The sequence below is a fragment of the Tursiops truncatus genome, chromosome 12 (assembly GCF_011762595.2).
Source record: "Tursiops truncatus isolate mTurTru1 chromosome 12, mTurTru1.mat.Y, whole genome shotgun sequence".
Taxonomy (NCBI): Eukaryota; Metazoa; Chordata; class Mammalia; order Artiodactyla; family Delphinidae; genus Tursiops; species Tursiops truncatus.
In genome coordinates this window covers 9,231,212-9,247,746 of record NC_047045.1, presented here as the reverse complement: position 1 = coordinate 9,247,746, position 16,535 = coordinate 9,231,212, and the positions used below count along the sequence as shown (strand labels likewise).

The window sequence follows — 16,535 nt, the reverse complement described above, 5'->3', positions numbered from 1 at the left end:
GCTATCCTTAGGTCTTCATATCATATACACTAGTATTTTAGTCACTTTATTCACCAATTTAACAAACTAAGTAGACCTCATCATTATTTTATTGAACAAGATGGAGATTCCTTTTAGGAAAGTTTTATTCATCTTTATTAGTCTTTGCTTTCCTCTCATAAAAGCACCCCCTCCACACATCTGTAAATTATAATTTCTCTACGAAAAATAAAAGATCTCACAGGAATAGGGAAAGAAATAGCAATCAAGTACTTTGCTTAATACTTGGCTATTCTCTTTAACACAACTAAGACAAAATCTGGCTTCAGTTTCCTTGGACCAAAATGGAAATTCATCGTCAACCTCAATCAGCTAAGAAGCATTTTAATGAAATTTTGACGGAGTACTTAAACATAAATGGTAGATATATGCATTCTAATCAAAGTGAAGATAATAATTGAAAGTGATTGTATTTTACAGGTTTTTTCATTCTATTTTTGACTGACAACCACAAAATCCCCCTGAATTCTTATTACAGAGTCAATAATCATAACAAGCACAAATACCCTACCTGTATGGGAACAATCAATCTGGCCAGCCCTACGGAAGTAGCTGAAGTCTGCACAACACCAGCATTATTTATGTACTTAAACTTTTATTCTTTAAAGGATTTTGAAATTACCTACATTTCAAATGTAGACTCATCCAAAGTAGTGTTCATGAAACCAAAAGTGTGATAGTCTAATTATGTTTTTTTCCCTAATACAATACATTACACGTATCCCCCGCTTTTTAAAAGTTCCCTTCCCTCCACTTTGCTTTTACGAAAGAAAAAAGGTGAGATGCGAAAATTAGCGTTCCGTGTTTGTTTTGGAGTGAGCTGTTATAGAGGTAGTACACACCCAGAGCAGAGAGAGCAGCCCTGCCAAGCTCCTTCCCCAGGGACCGCACTCAGCATCTCAGCATCCAGCCACCACAGCTTTGAAATGTGTCTGTGGGCATTTGTGCCTTATCTGATTTATTTTGTGCATTCGTTAGCAAGATATGTCCAGAGGTAATTGTTTCTTCTCTTTATGCCATTTGGTCTTACAAAAGTTTTCATAGAAAAATCTCTATTTTCAGATAGTGGGGGAAACCGGTATTGCATTAAAATAATAGCCCCTAGAATGATCTCATGTACCACCAATGGTACAGGCAAACACATTTAGTGAAAATAACTACCCTATATAATACCCTGATTTCTTTTTCATAGAAAAAACTTATGAACAGATACTAACATCAAGTTTAAAAACACAAGTTAATGTTCAGCTTAATGTCAGGTTTGCTGCCTACACACTGCAGTATGTAATCTAAACTTTAAAACATTTGAACAGAGGCAGCTGAGTTGATATATTGAACCCAAAATACTCATTGCCTCAGTCTCATATCGGGAAATTGTAATTTACACCAAATGAAAGTGTATAGTATGTCTGCAAAGGACAGGCTGATGTAAGATTCCACTTGTCTCCTATCTTACTGAGTACATCCTCTGTGATTTCCAAGACTGATAAGAGTTAAAGGTGACCTTTTACTTCCTTAGGAGTGATTTCAATGCATGAGGGAGAAGAAAAGAGCAAAACTGTGGTTCAATATGACAACTCTGCTACTTGTGTTCTATAGAACAATCATTTTATTCTGAGCTCTTGATTTTAATTTGATCCATTCTCTCCACTAAATCAGTACATCCCATTCCTCCTGCTGTAGAGTTTCAAATCACCCGCCATGCGTCCAATGGGTGATGAGAAAGGTAAGGCCCATTAGACTTTATTGTTCCTCAAGGCAGATGAATCATCCTCAAAACTTAGGGAGCTAAGAGGACAAATGAGCTTCATAATGATTTAAATTATGTTAAAATATCACCGTTCCCATGAACACAAACTACCCAGACTTTATCTATTAATATAAAACTCTGTAATGCTCCTAGATGTTCATTTTATTTTTCAATGAGAGCTACGAATGAGCTCTTCCTAGCATGTAATTTCTTTGTGAAATATAGTGATTAACAACACTAGGTGAAACATTCACTTAATAAAGTTCACAGCATTGTAATAACAAACGATAGAAAAGAAATCATGGATTCTAACCACTTTGTCCTCCTTTGGGAAAGCATCCAAGGAAGCAGAGTAAAGAGAGAGGGAAAAGAAGAGAAAAACAAAAATAAGGCATATATTAATAAACAGATTTTAAGAAAGCAATCATGTGTTACTTTAAAGTATAAAAGCACAGGTAGTTTAAAAAGTAAATATTTATTCTTACCAAAAAATAGTCACTGTTCAATCTTTTGTTGAAAATACACATATACTGATCCTGCTATAGGTTAGGTACAAAAGTTGGGCACTATAATTTCAGAACTTTCGAGAACTTGGATTATTAAATCTACATTTAAATCATTCTTCAGAAAGAAAACTTAATTCACTACCATATTTAGTCCACCTATTATTGAAAAGACATATTAAAATGCATAAAATTTGAATGAATAATTATATCAAATTACTCTTAAAATATTTATAGTTATGACCTGGAAAAATCTAAGAATGGGAAGTGTTTGTAATAAATAAAAATGAGAAAAGAAATCTGTTAACCATTTAGCCATAAATTATCCCACAAGGAAGATTTATTCATAACAGGTATTTCAAAATTTACAGTGTCACAGGAAAAAAACAACTTTATACAATTTTGTGTCCTTTGTCCAAGATTAAATATTTTAAGTTGTGCTTTGTTTTGTTTTTTGAATATTTTTTCCAAGATTGAATGGGTTTAGTAAAGATGGATGAACTACATTAGGCCTGCTTGTCTGCTCAAAAGCATAGGTACCTCTTAGCTCAATTTCCTTTAAACCCCTCTCCTGTTTAAAATATGAGTTTGATTCTATGTTATTGGATTGCCTCAAACCTATAATGTGAAGTTAAAAGCATTCAACAGCTATGGGCACTCAGCCCATTTGCACCCTAGCGTTCAGCGTCAGCACCCTTTCAGATTGGACAGTACCCTTACTGTATGAGTTGTTAATATTTTGAATACCATCACAGGTCTCATTTGCAAGAATTCATTCCAAAAAGTGTGTTCAAGAACTAAAGAAGGGAAATTTAACAAATAGGTCCTGTGCACTTTTTATGCACCAGACACGATCTCAATCCAAGCTTGTTTTCGAAAGGCTTTAAGGTAGCATACGAGGATTAGCTAAAGCACATAACTTTTAGGAAGACAAAAGAAAACTTATGTGACCATAAGAACGGAACATAAAGAAAAATTAAAGTTGCATAGATTTGAATTGTTTTAATTCTCATAACAACCATATGCATTCATTACTACCATACAGTTTCATAGATAAAGATGCTGTTGCTCGGAGAAGTTAAGGGTACAAAGAAAATAGTAGGCTCATCTTAAGTTTAATAATGCATCTATTTTACTAAATGTCTTAATTCCCCTAGAAGAGATTTTAGAATAATACCCTACTTACAACTCAAATACACTACCAAAGAATACAATGTTGATGGGTAGGTTCACTTTAATTTTAACTGTGATTTTCCAAATTAGGAAGATATAAGTGTAAACCACCACTTTCCCCCACGAAATTAAAATTTTGACACACTCTTTAAATATCCAAATAATTTTCATAAGACTTAGCACTCTTTTCCTTTTTTAACATGACAGCAAATTTGAAGTTACTCTCACAGAGGCTAATATTGCTTTATACATGATTGCATTGGGTTAAATTTAATGCCACACAATCTACCTTGATTTTATCTTCATTCAATCTGAAACATATGTTGCAGAAATTCAAGGTAGGTTGTTTTGTTCTGCTTTTTTTGTACAAGAAGAATTGGTGGTAACACGCTTCAAGGGTTTCATAATTCACGATACTAAATCTACATTAACTACTTGCTTCAGAAAATAAACTTACTCCCATAGGTAATCTGTTGGTGTTGAATGGGAATCATTTATCGAGATACACACATACAGAAAGCGCATCTTTTATGAATTATCTGCATCGCTCGTCCCCTGCTCTGGTCACGGGGGAGGCGGGGCGCATCCACCTGTGCGCACCGTGGGCGGCTCTACTCACGTTGTTGGACCGCAGGGACACGCGGCCCCCGCAGCGCGCGCAGAACTTGGTGCTGCAGTAGGAGCACAGGTGGCCGCAGCCATCGGCGAACTTGGTCTTGTGGCAGATCCCGCAGGTCGGAGCATCGTCTTTGTGCTCACCCTGGTAACGCCGTGCTTCTTCCCCTATTTTTCTCACTTGCTCCTTATAGCTTTCAAATTGTTGATGCAATCTCCTGGGCAGAAGAGAAAATGGGAGCAAGCTAAGTGAATGCTGGAAACGGGAACAAAAATACTTTTTCGTAGCAGAAGAGACGTCTAGCTTTTGAACTGAAGCAAAACATACGAAGCTACTTTCCCCCCTAACCTTACCACCAGAGGTAAGAAATGTATTAGCCTGTCTTCTATTAGGTCCAGTAGTGCTTATTAGCACTGAACCGTATATAAATAGACTCTATATAATCATTCCATATAATTTCCCAACAGTGGAATTCCTGTATCCACTCCGTGACTCTGCTTCTTTGACAGGTGACTTTCAAAGTATTTTGACTGGGACTCCACATCTTACAATCACAATCATGTGTATATAAGGCAAACGTTATACAAGATTCTTAGCCTAACTCTGTAGAATGTGCTCTGATATTTTCTGTCTTATTCTGTTTGAAGTTTAATACAGATTACTGTTTTTAAAAAATTTGTCACAGTAAATTGGTCCCAAGACCCACGGTTGAAGCATGATGCATACTTGGGAAATGACTATTTTAAACTACATTGCTAGGCAAGCTGTCTTCCATGAAGTATCTTCCTTCACTTCCATTCCTGGAGACATCTGTGTGGCATCAAGTATTCCACACAGGACACAGACTGGACTGTTTATACGTATATACCTATATGTGTGTGTATATATATATGTTACAGTTGAGCTAGCTTAGATCTGTCGCATCACATTACAAGCTCTAAACCATACCTTGCAAATACTCAGATTTTTCCATGCCCCAGTTTTGCTTGATCTCTCCCAGGTCATACGTATGAGAGTTGCTATTACTCTTTATTGATAACTGCTGGACTTCGGGCAACTACATTTGTTGAGGCAAAGCATTTCCCCAAGAACATTCACACTTAATATGGTTGAGGTTTCCTCCCCTCTCCATTAGTCCAAACCCCTCTCTCTCAAACTGCTACGAACAGAAACGGTTCCATGTTCTGTACAGAGCACCATGACAGCCGGTGATTCTCCAGAGAAAGGAAGCCTTCGTTTTGTTGATGAGAACTAAGAAAATTGTCCCAGGCTTAATAGTCATTGGCTCTTACACCAAAAGAGAAACTCGTGGGAAATGTCTAAGCAGATGTATCTGTGTATCTAAGCTCGTTTGCTGGATGTGAGTTTCCCCAGGATCAGAGAACACACATGCTATTGTCAGTTAAGGCAGTTAGCGTGATGCTCCACATCTATGATAACTGTGGGGAACTGGGACTCCCTGGAAACTGCATTCAATAAGTGAAGTCCGAGCACTGCAGTGTTTGAAGTACGGGGATTTTATTATATTTTCATTTTAACATCAAAGCTTTTGAGCAGAACTTTAATTATTACTTTAAAAATTCTCAAATCCCTTTCCTGCTTTGCCAACTGACACTTTTTTCTATTTTGATTCTCATAATTAAAGCAAACATAGTTGCACTAGCGTATAAAGTAGTTTAGAATCTGAAACCCTTCCCAGTTTAAAGGCCAGCTAATTTCAGTTCAGAGAGGATATTGTGATATTTTATTTAATGCATGCAAGAATGTCTGATCAATATATTGAAGAGCTGTTTGACCCATTCCAAAATGCTGAGCTGAGCAGACAGGGAGTGCATGAATAAATATTTATTGTGAGAACCACCAAGTCAAACATATTTAAATTATATATATATATATATATATATAAATGAGAAGGAGAAAGCTAGGCTAAAGAAAAAGCTTCCCTATAAACGTATAATGATACAGAACATGTTTTGGTTTGGGTGCTGGCAAACTTTACGGTAAAAGGCCAGTTTGTAAATATTTCAGAATTTGTGGGCCAGGCAATATCGGTTGGCAACTACTCAGCTGTACTGCTGTAGCAGGAAAGTAGCATAGACAATACGTAAATTGTAAGCATGGCTGTGTTCCAATAAAACTTTATTTACAAAAAAAGATGGTAGGCCAGATTTAGCCCGTGCACCTGGTTGTCAACTCCTGATTTAGTATATGATTTATACTAAGGCATAACAGCTTGAAAATCAAAGTCTTTCTGACTTTTAAAAATTCAAACATAAAGGACTTTTATCCATCCTATAGGGTCCAATCAAAAGGCATCTGTTTCAGGAAACCTTTGTACAATATATTTGTGCAGAGCACTGAGATGAAACCTTTCTCTAATGCATCTCATAGCGTTTCCTCTGGTCCCTCACAGGCTACTTAATATTATTTCTACCATATATTATTACTGTTTCTGTACATGACACTTCTCTTCTACCAAACAGTAAATAGTGTTAGAAGTGCACAGTTCAGCCAGCTAATAAAAACATACGTCCCCTTAGTAGTAGCCAATACATCTTTGCTGAATGGAAAAGTCATACATATATATAAATATATTTTTTAGTCCGTCTTGAGAAAAAACAAAAACAAAAACAAATGCGTTTATACTGAAGACTAAATATCCTGGAAAATCTTACTGCCAAAAATGCTGGATAAAATATTTAAAAGGATAACTTTTAATTCATGTTTGAGCTGAGGAGAGAGTATGGAGTTGAGTTCCTCAAAGGAGAAGTATGAAACGGGAGCAGTAATTCCGAGATGATATAGCTCTGAAGCTGACAGCTGCCCTGGGGACATGGACAGAGTCTCTGTGAGCGAGAACTTCAGATTTAACTTTTGCACATGTGACTGAAAATAAAAATTCCAGTTAGGCAGCCACCAAAAATTATTGAAGTACAGTGTATAACATCCAAATCTGGAGATAGAAAAACATGGAATGAGAAAAAAGTCAATCCAAAGAAGATAAGAATTGAAACAAACAAACACAGACAATTAGAAATAGAACATGTGATGGCAGAAACAATCCAACATGTCAGGAGTCACGGTAAGTGTAATGGACTACAGCATTATGAAAAGACAAAGTTCATCAAGTTAGACATAAAAAATTCAGCTAAATGAGGTTTAGAAGAGAAATACCCAAACTATAAAAGCACAGAATGTTTTAAATAAAATGATGGAAAAAAGATATTCCAGGGAAAGGGTAACAATAACAAAACAGCAACAACAGCAAAACAAAACTGGTGTAATACGTAAGGCAAAAAGCATTACTTGAGATAAAGAGGGTGTTACTATTAAAGAAGTGTTCATTTCGTGTTGTATGTGACAATTCTAAACTTGATTGCATATAATAACCTATAAAGCCAAAAAATTGATAAAACTATTAGGACAGAGAAATCTACCATCAGAGTAGAATATTTTTACACATCTCTCTCTGTGTGGCTGACAGATCAGACAGATCAAAAATAAATAATGATAGGGAGGTTTGAACAACACAATGAACACGTTTCTATATGTATATGTATACATCTGTCCAGTAAACTAAACTTGTTTTAACTTGTTGAGTGCAGTAAACATACTGAACAATAAATGTACTCAACAAATAAATATTTTTTCATAGAGATATGAAATTTTTCCAGCTGTGGGCCTCAAAAGTAATAGAAATGTTTTTTTTCTTAAGCTTCATGGTGAATGTATGATGTATGTTTTGTTCTTTTTCTTTATGCTTTACATACATGTTACATAATACTCCTGTATGTATAAAATATTTTATAATATAAAGAAGGAAAAATTTATTTCTATCTCATTAGGTATCACTGGCTAACAAATGACTGCTATTAAAGAACTGAAAAAGTGAATGTATTTGACAGCATTAAAATCTACAGAAGACTTGACCATTTATGGAACCTAATTTTAAGAAGAAATGCATATGTTTAACCACATAATAACTTTATGAAGTAGACAGTATTATTATTCCCGTTTTATTGAAACTAATTTTGTTTGGGGCTTTGCTTTATTTTCTACCTGAATATATCATTCTAAATTTGTATACTTTAGTAAAAGAATGAAATTAGGATATTCTCTAACACTATATAAAAAAATAAACTCAAAATGGTTTAGAGACCTAAATGTAAGACCAGATACTATAAAACACCTAGAGGAAAACATAGGCAGAACACTCTTTGACATAAATCAAAGCATTATTTTTTGGATCCATCTCCTAAAGTAAAGGAAATAAAAGCAAAAATAAACAAATGGGACCTAATTATACTTAAAAGCTTTCGCAAAGCAAAGGAAACCATCAACAAAATGCAAAGACAACCTACTGAATGGGTGACAATATTTGCAAATGATATGACTGATAAGGGGTTAATATCCAACATATATAAACAGCTAATACAACTCAACAACCAAAACAACCCAATTAAACAATGGGCAGAAGAACTGAATAGACATTTTTCCAAAGAAGACATACAGGTGGCCAACAGGTACATGAAAAGGTTCTCAATGTCACTAATCATCAGGGAAATGCAAATCAAAACCACAATGAGATATCACCTCACACCTGTCAGAATGGCCATCATCAAAAAGAACACAAATAACAAATGCTGGAGAGGATGTGGAGAAAAGGGAACCCTTGTACACTTTTGGTGGGAATGTAAATTTGTGCAGACACTGTGGAAAACAGTGTGGAGGTTTCTCAAAAAACTAAAAAATAGAGCTATCATATGATCTGGCAATGCCACTTCTGGCTATATATCTGAAAAAAACACTAATTTGAAAAGATACATGCACCTCAGTGTTCATAGCAGCATTATTTACAGTTGCCAAGACATGGAAGCAAGCTAGTGTCCATCAACAGATGAATGGATAAAGAAGATGTGGCATATATACAATGGAATATTACTCAGCCATAAAAAAGAAAGAAATTTTGCCATTTGCAGCAACATGGATGGACTTGGAGGACATTATGCTAAGTGAAATAAATCAGACAGGGAATTCCCTAGTGGTCCAGTGGTTAGGACTCAGCATTTTCACTGCCAGGGCCTGGGTTTAATCCCTGGCCAGGGAACTAAGATCTCGCAAGCTGCGTGGTGTGGCCAATAAAATAAAATAAAATAAGTCGGACAGATAAAGACAAATACTGTATGATATCACTTGCATGTGGAATCTAAGAAATACTACAAACTAGTGAATATAACATAAAAGAAGCAGACTCACAGATATAGAGAACAAACTAGTGGTTACCAGTGGGGAGGGGGGAGGGGAAATACAGGGAAGGGGGAGTAGGAAGTACAAACTCTTGGGTGTAAGATGGGCTGCAAGGATGTACTGTACAACACGGGGAATACAGCCAATATTTAGTAAGAACTGTAAATTGAGTGTAACCTTTAAAAATTGTATAAAAATAAAATATTAAAAATACATACATAAATAATTTCACATACTTCAGATCTTATATTGAGCTCACACAAAGCATGAGAATAAATGCAGATTCAACTTGCAAATGAAAGTGTTTCTGGACTCAGGAAAGCGCTCACAGGGAGGAAATGTCCATTTTCGATCGTGGCTAATTGATGGTATGTGAACAAAGCTGACCATGGAAAAACAAAAGGTCTGCCAATGAGCTCAGTCATGATGCTTCTACAGATGCTATAGTCTCAGTCAATTCTACTTCCCCTCATTTCTCAGCTCCTCTATGGTATTTATTCCCAAAATTGACTTCAAGCGACTGTGCCCTTCTGAAACACTCAAAAAGTTATTTTGGTGACTTGGGAACCCAGTGATGGTCCGCTGAGTGCTGGTACAACTTAGACCGTGGGGTCTTCCAGGCCATGCTAGGTGCACAGGAAGCAATGACTCTTTCCCCAGAGGTCACAGCAAGAGGGTTGGTGAGATGAGGCTTCTTGATTGGGGTCTGAGTGAGGTCTCCGGTTCTCGCTTTCTCTGTGGGATGCCTTAGAGGGGCGTTCTCTTCCAGTCTCACCAAAAGTGGGGAAAAATCCAGCCCACAGAGTAGTTCCTAAGGACGAGAGCCACCAGGGGACAGAGCTCTCCTCCCAGAAGGATGTGCCCAAGTGTCTCCCCCCACAGGCATCACTCCAGACCCGGCCAGGACTCACAGCCTCCTGGATGCCATGTCTTGGTGGCCTGGACGCATCTGTACCCTCTTCGCGTGTGCATTTAAAATTCTTCCTTGGTTCCAGCAATGGGCCGTGTTCATATGACTGGTCTGGATACCACCACAGGGAGCAGAGTGAAAGAAGCAAGATTGTGCCGTTTCTCAGCACAGAACTCATGTTACATCCTCACACCTCTTTCTTCCTGGGCTTCTTCCTCTACCTATAGACAGGACTCCCTTATTCTGCAATGAAAGAAAAAGCCCAACCCAAGTCCCCATCAACCTGGCTGACTTATTTCCCAGTGTACTCCTCCTTTTTACCAGCAGAAACTATGAAAGAAAAACAGGAAGGAAGGGAGGGAGGGAGGGAAGAGCGGCCTTCATGACTTCCACTTCTTCAAAATCTACTTATTCCATAACCCTGTGCAGTGCTCTACTAAACTATCTCTTAAAAAACCAACCTTCATGCCCTTTTCTCAATCTGTATTCCCCTCACATCACTCTGAAATCACTCACTGTCAAGATGCCGTCCTCATAATAAGATTTGCTTCTGGAATCAGGATACTGGTACTGAAACCATAAATAGTATATTTATTTTTTGTATCTGATGTTTTAATGCTTTAATCCATATCAAATATGTGACAGTGTTCTACTATGAATAATGCATGGAAATTCATATTTGACTTTATGGTATTACAGTAAATGCAGGACTGCAAATGTAGAATCTTTTTGTGAAATTTATCTGTACATTTCAATTTTAGAATTAACAAGATATTCTTATTGATTAGCAAGGTCGACAAAATATATGATCACAGATCTCTGATTTAAATTTTCTACAGAGAAAATGGAGAGCATTCTAAAAGATGCAATGCTATCAGAAGAAAAGCATTGATATAGAAACTTTGGTTTTCTCCATGGATGTGATTTTTTCCATTGTTTCACTAGGTAACAATCATTGTATTATTTTAATATCTGTGTACTCAATTTAAGAAACTCCAAGATTCCAGTTGTAAACAAGTTGTTTGGGTGGTTAGTGGCACGTATTTGAAGGAAATAAAGATGAATGCCTATAAAACTAAATATCATTCTCTATACATCTAAAATATAAATATCATCCTGGGAATTCCCTGGTGGTCCAGTGGTTAGGGCTCTGTGCTCTCACTGCCAAGGGTGCTGGTTCAGTCCCTGGTCAGGGAACAAAGCCACTTGGTGTAGCCAAAACAATTTTCCAAAAAAAAAAAAAGAATATATATCTATATCACCCTATAATGCAAAATAAATCATTTAAGCGGGAAGTTATTAATAACATCCTTACCAGTTAATGCGTATTTGTTGATCACTTACTATAAATAGGGCACACAGATAGATGCCGAGTGACTGGTGATGGGGGGATGAAGAGGAATCTCTGTTCATTGACACGGCGCCTCATTTACTTCTGTTTTGTGTTTCTCCTTCCTCCATCCCCAAAGTGGTCAGAAGCTAGAGGACCAAAATCCCACCTTTCTTCCCGGCTCTCCTTGGTGAAGTCTAGGCTACATTTTTCTGCAGTAGGAGGGGTTGGGAACCAGTGCTTTGAAGTTTCAAAAGCCAAAGTTACAGGTCCCGAAGGAAGATGAGGGCTTTCCCCAAGAGGAAGGGAGGGGCAGAGACCAGAGCAGTTTGCATGTAGCACCTGAGATGGAGAGCTGCTTTGGGACGTATATACAAGGGTACTGAGAAAAGCAAGCATGGTCTATATTTCCTTTCCCAACTGTGGCACAGAACACATACAACAAGCCACGATCAAGGGCCCATGCCAATAGTGATGGGGAGGTTTAAGCCAGGAGAGTTCTTCTGAGAAGGCTGGATCGCTTAAGTGCCTCCAAAGACCTGGGGGATGTATGGGAAGGAGCCCTGACAGTGACCGAAATTAAACATCGGCTAGCCTGATACCCTGGAGGCTTGTTTTAGAAATTTTTGACATCAAACTCTATTGTTGAAAAACTCACCCTAACCTCAACTGTAAAGCACACTTCTTGACTCCAAGGTATGCACACTGTGCTTAGAAGGTAAGTCATATGTAAACATAAATTAGCAGTTTATGGCAACATATATAAAGAACGGAAAGAAATTGTTCTTTAGAAAATAATAATTCTGGGTGAAAGGATCAGGGAGATTTATTTGGCTTAGCTGGTCCAAAACATTTTCCTAGATGAGTTGGAACTTGAACTATTCTCTGAAATAATAAAAATCTGGCTCATGGTGGTATTAATGTAAGTACTTAAGCAAAGAAATAGGAAAGCATGCTAAGATAATAATAAAGTAATCACGAATGCTCCCAAATATCTCAGAAGTGTAGTTGAAACCAAATCACCTTTTAGAGTCTTTGTGTATCAGCAAACAAGCCTCCACTGTGTATGTTCTAGTGAATGACAGCCTGACAATTATACATAACTGCCCATGAAGTCAAAACACAGGTGCAGTTAAAAAATGGTTTCTTGGTCCCAAAACACAATTGTCCCCTTTTTCGTGAAACTGTCTCTTTGATTCTACTCTGTAACAGAGGGGCAGTAAAATTCCAGTGCACTCCAGGGGTGACTAATTTTTTTAAAAAATGGTTGGAAAGAATGGTCCCTTGTGTCAGAATTGGGTTGAAAATAAAAAAACATCACAGTCTTTTAAGCAAAAAGGTTAAGTAATAGAATTTGGTGCTATAAAACTGTTGGAAGGGGGATAGAAGTGGGTTCTGGGTCTGATCTCCAGGAATGATCTCCAAAACAAAAGCATAAAACCAGCTACTGAAAGGTCCTCAGCCAGGAAACTGTAAGAACAGGGATCCCGGGCTGCACAGCAGGAGGTGAGCGGTGGGTGAGCGAGGGAGGCTTCATCTGCCTCTCCCCATCGCTCACATTACTGCCTGAACCATTCCCCATTTCCGTCCGTGGAAAAACTGTCTTCCATGAAACCAGTCCCTGGTGCCCAAAAGGCTGGGGACCGCTGCTGTAGAATCAGAAAGCCAGTGTCCAAATGGCTGGAGCCCCACCTCCCCGGCTGAGATGCTCTTGTCTGGACTCCACCACCACAGTCACACTGAGCCGCTAAAGAGACCAGCAAGGTCAACGCCCAGATGCCGCGTGGCCCTCCATTAACTCAGGTTCAGTTCAAGTCTCAGGCCCGTGCATCGGACTAGGGGATCCTAAATCACATCAAGGATTCCAGCTGCAAGAGAATCCATGGAATTTAGTTGTTAGGTTTCTGGCTTCTTCATAATACTCCCTGGAAGGAGTCTGGAACAGAGGTTGTGAGGGTCAGTCTTCCACTTTATCTACAATCTTCTGCTTTAGGTCAAATTTCTTAATTCCTTCCACTGCACCTGAAGTGAGCAATAGCTGAGTCTAGGGATTCTCATTCACCTTCATTCATTCTCTCTCTCTCTCTCTCTCTCTCTCTCTCTCCCCCCAAACACTAAGCACCCCTAATGCCCACTCTAGGAAGCATTTAGCCTCCATCAGGAAATTTCTTTTGATAGATGCCGTCCCCTAAGAAACTCACATACACATATACGTATTTGTGTCTGTCCAGTCCTTTTCATCTAGTAAGCAAATTGCAAGACCACAAATCAAGGTAAACCTCAGACTCAGATACAAGACACACATGCAATCAAACACAAAAAAACCTTCCCTCTGTGGTGATGAGAGGCACAGCCCAATCTACCACCTGTGATGAAGACCTTCATTATTCTTAGCCTGCATTATTTCATCGACTTTTTACTAGGCTCTGGCCAATGGGTTCCCTCACTCTGGTTCATCTTTCATACTGTCTGATACACTGAACAAATCACGTCAATCGGCTGCTAAAATATGATTTCTAAGGTAGTCCATTGCTCATCCTGGGATCCAAGGGGATTCTCCTTGTTCCCAATTATCTATCAGCACCTCTCACAAACCCTTCTCATATACCTTAGACCTACCATTGCATCAGATTTTCTCCCTAGTTACCAAACACAGTAGAATCTTACAAACAGCAATTCAACAAACATTTATTGAGCTCCAGCTGTACAACAGGCACTGCTTGAGTCCCTGGGGGTACAAAGAGAACAACATAAGAAGATATGAGTTTCACTTAATTTATTACTTTATTTAAGGCTTTTTGATAAATGGTTCTTTTGGTAAAGATAAATGATTCAGATAAATGATAAATGGTTCAGAAAATGGTTCTTTTCTTTTGTATATGGAGATCAGCTTCCCTACATTAGAGATTTTTTTTTTCTCTTCAAAGCCTAATGTACACTGTTGGTAGGAATGCAAATTGGTGCAGCCACTGTGGAAAACAGTAGGGAGGTTTCCCAAAAAAGTATAAATAAATCTACCACACGATCCAGCAATCCCACTCCTCGGTATACATACCTGAAAAATACAAAAACACCACTAATTTGAAAAGATACATGCACCCCAATGTTCATAGCATCACTATTGAGAATAGCCAAGATATGGAAGCAACCTAAGTCCATCAAGAGATGAATGGCTAAATAAGAAGTGATATATATCACATCTATCTATCTATCTATCTATCTATCTATCTATCTAATGGAATATTAGTCATAAAAAAAGAATGAAATTCTGTCATTTGCAACAAGGAAGATGGACCTAGGGAGTATTATCCTTAATGAAATAAGTCAGACAAAGACAAATGCTGTATGATATAACTTATATGTGGAATTTAAAAAAATAAAACAGGGCTTCCCTAGTGGCGCAGTGGTTGAGAGTCCACCTGCCGATGCAGGGGACGCGGGTTCCTGCCCCGGTCCGGGAAGATCCCACATGCCGCGGAGCGGCTGGGCCCGTGAGCCATGGCCGCTGAGCCTGCACGTCCGGAGCCTGTGCTCCGCAACGGGAGAGGCCACAACAGTGAGAGGCCCGCGTACCGACAAAAACAAAAAATAAAAAAATAAAACAAATCAGTGAATATAACAAAACAGAAAGAGACTCACAGTTATAGAGAACAAATTAGTGGTTACCAGCGGGGAGAGGAATGGGGGAGGGTCAAGATAGGAATAGAAGATTAAGAGATACAAACAACTATGTATAAAATTAATAACGTACAAGGATATATTGTGAAGCACAGGGAAATATAGCCACTATTTGGTAATAACTTTAAATGGAGTATAATCTATAAAAATATTGAATCACTATGCTATTTGCCTGAAATATCATATAAATAAACATAAATATAGTATTGTAAATCAACTATACTTCAATTAGAAAAAGACATCATGCTGAAATCTGAAAAAAATTGTAATGTAATTTGATCATGAAAATAAAACTTGATTTATTTTAACAAAATGTAAACTTCTAGACTCTATTCACAAAATTAAGAAAGGTTTATGATTTGCTATTATTCTTGACTAAATTAAGCATTTTTTTTTGTTTCTTAGAGGAACAACTAGTCTTGGTTAAAATGTGTAAATGTATTTTTGCAAAGTTTTCAGATTATATTAAACATATATAATGTAACAAGCTGTTTATAGGTGTTTGGCATATGTATTTCCTTTCTTCAAAAGGAAATGATTACAGCTGCAAATTCACATAATTCAAGAGAGATTACTTTCACAGCAGTGTATTTTCCTTCCAGCCTTGAACTGCCTTTTGCAACCTGAACCCCTACCAAGTATTATAAACCTTTAATTTACCAATAACTTAATCTAAATTTACTTAGGTTAATTTTTCACTGATCTGTAGGACCACAATATACTAATTCTCTATATGACCATGTTAGCTTTCTTTTGGTACAAGTTCAAATTATCCTACATTTCACCTTTGTTTTCTTTTTCAACCCTGTGAATGGTTCCTGACATTTAAGAAATCCAGGTGTGGGGAATTCCCTGGCGGTCCAGTGGTTAGGACTCCAGGCTTTCATTGCAGAGGGCCGTGGTTCCATCCCTGGCCAGGGAACTAAGATCCCCCCAGCCACGTGGCACGCCGCCCCTCTAAAGAAAGAAATCCGGCTGTACAGATTTGGACCAAGCCCCTTGCTTCTTTGCTAGGACTTGGGGTTCATAACTTTGGAATCATTTGAACCCCATTCTCAGAGTGAGAAAAGATATAGGAAAGATTCCAACACCTGGTTTTAAATGGAAACATTGAGATTTAGGAAAATAGAGACACAGGAGGGACTTTGAAGATCTCTGGGGAGAAGGATCTCATTTTATAAATGGGAAAACCTAGGCCCATACTTTGTTACTTACACAAGGTCGTAAAACTGGTTTGTGAATAATTAGGTCCTGTATTTCCAACTTTCCACTATACCTTCCTATCTTCA

General features: G+C 37.8%; 1 protein-coding gene across 3 annotated transcripts in view; it reads right to left on the bottom strand.

The window, feature by feature from the left end:
• The window catches only part of RIMS1 (regulating synaptic membrane exocytosis 1), a 479,788-nt gene that overhangs the window by 281,918 nt on the left and 181,335 nt on the right, over nt 1-16,535 (bottom strand). Inside the window, exons 3-4 of one of the 3 annotated variants that reach the window (XM_019929180.3) lie at nt 4,085-4,298; nt 2,103-2,114 (exon numbers count right to left, since the gene is read on the bottom strand). In XM_019929180.3, the coding sequence (XP_019784739.1) occupies nt 2,103-2,114; nt 4,085-4,298 (226 nt within the window). Of the gene's footprint in view, nt 1-2,039; nt 2,115-4,084; nt 4,299-16,535 lie in introns of those variants that run through there. The other 2 variants (XM_033867445.2, XM_073789345.1) reach the window with 2 other exon arrangements.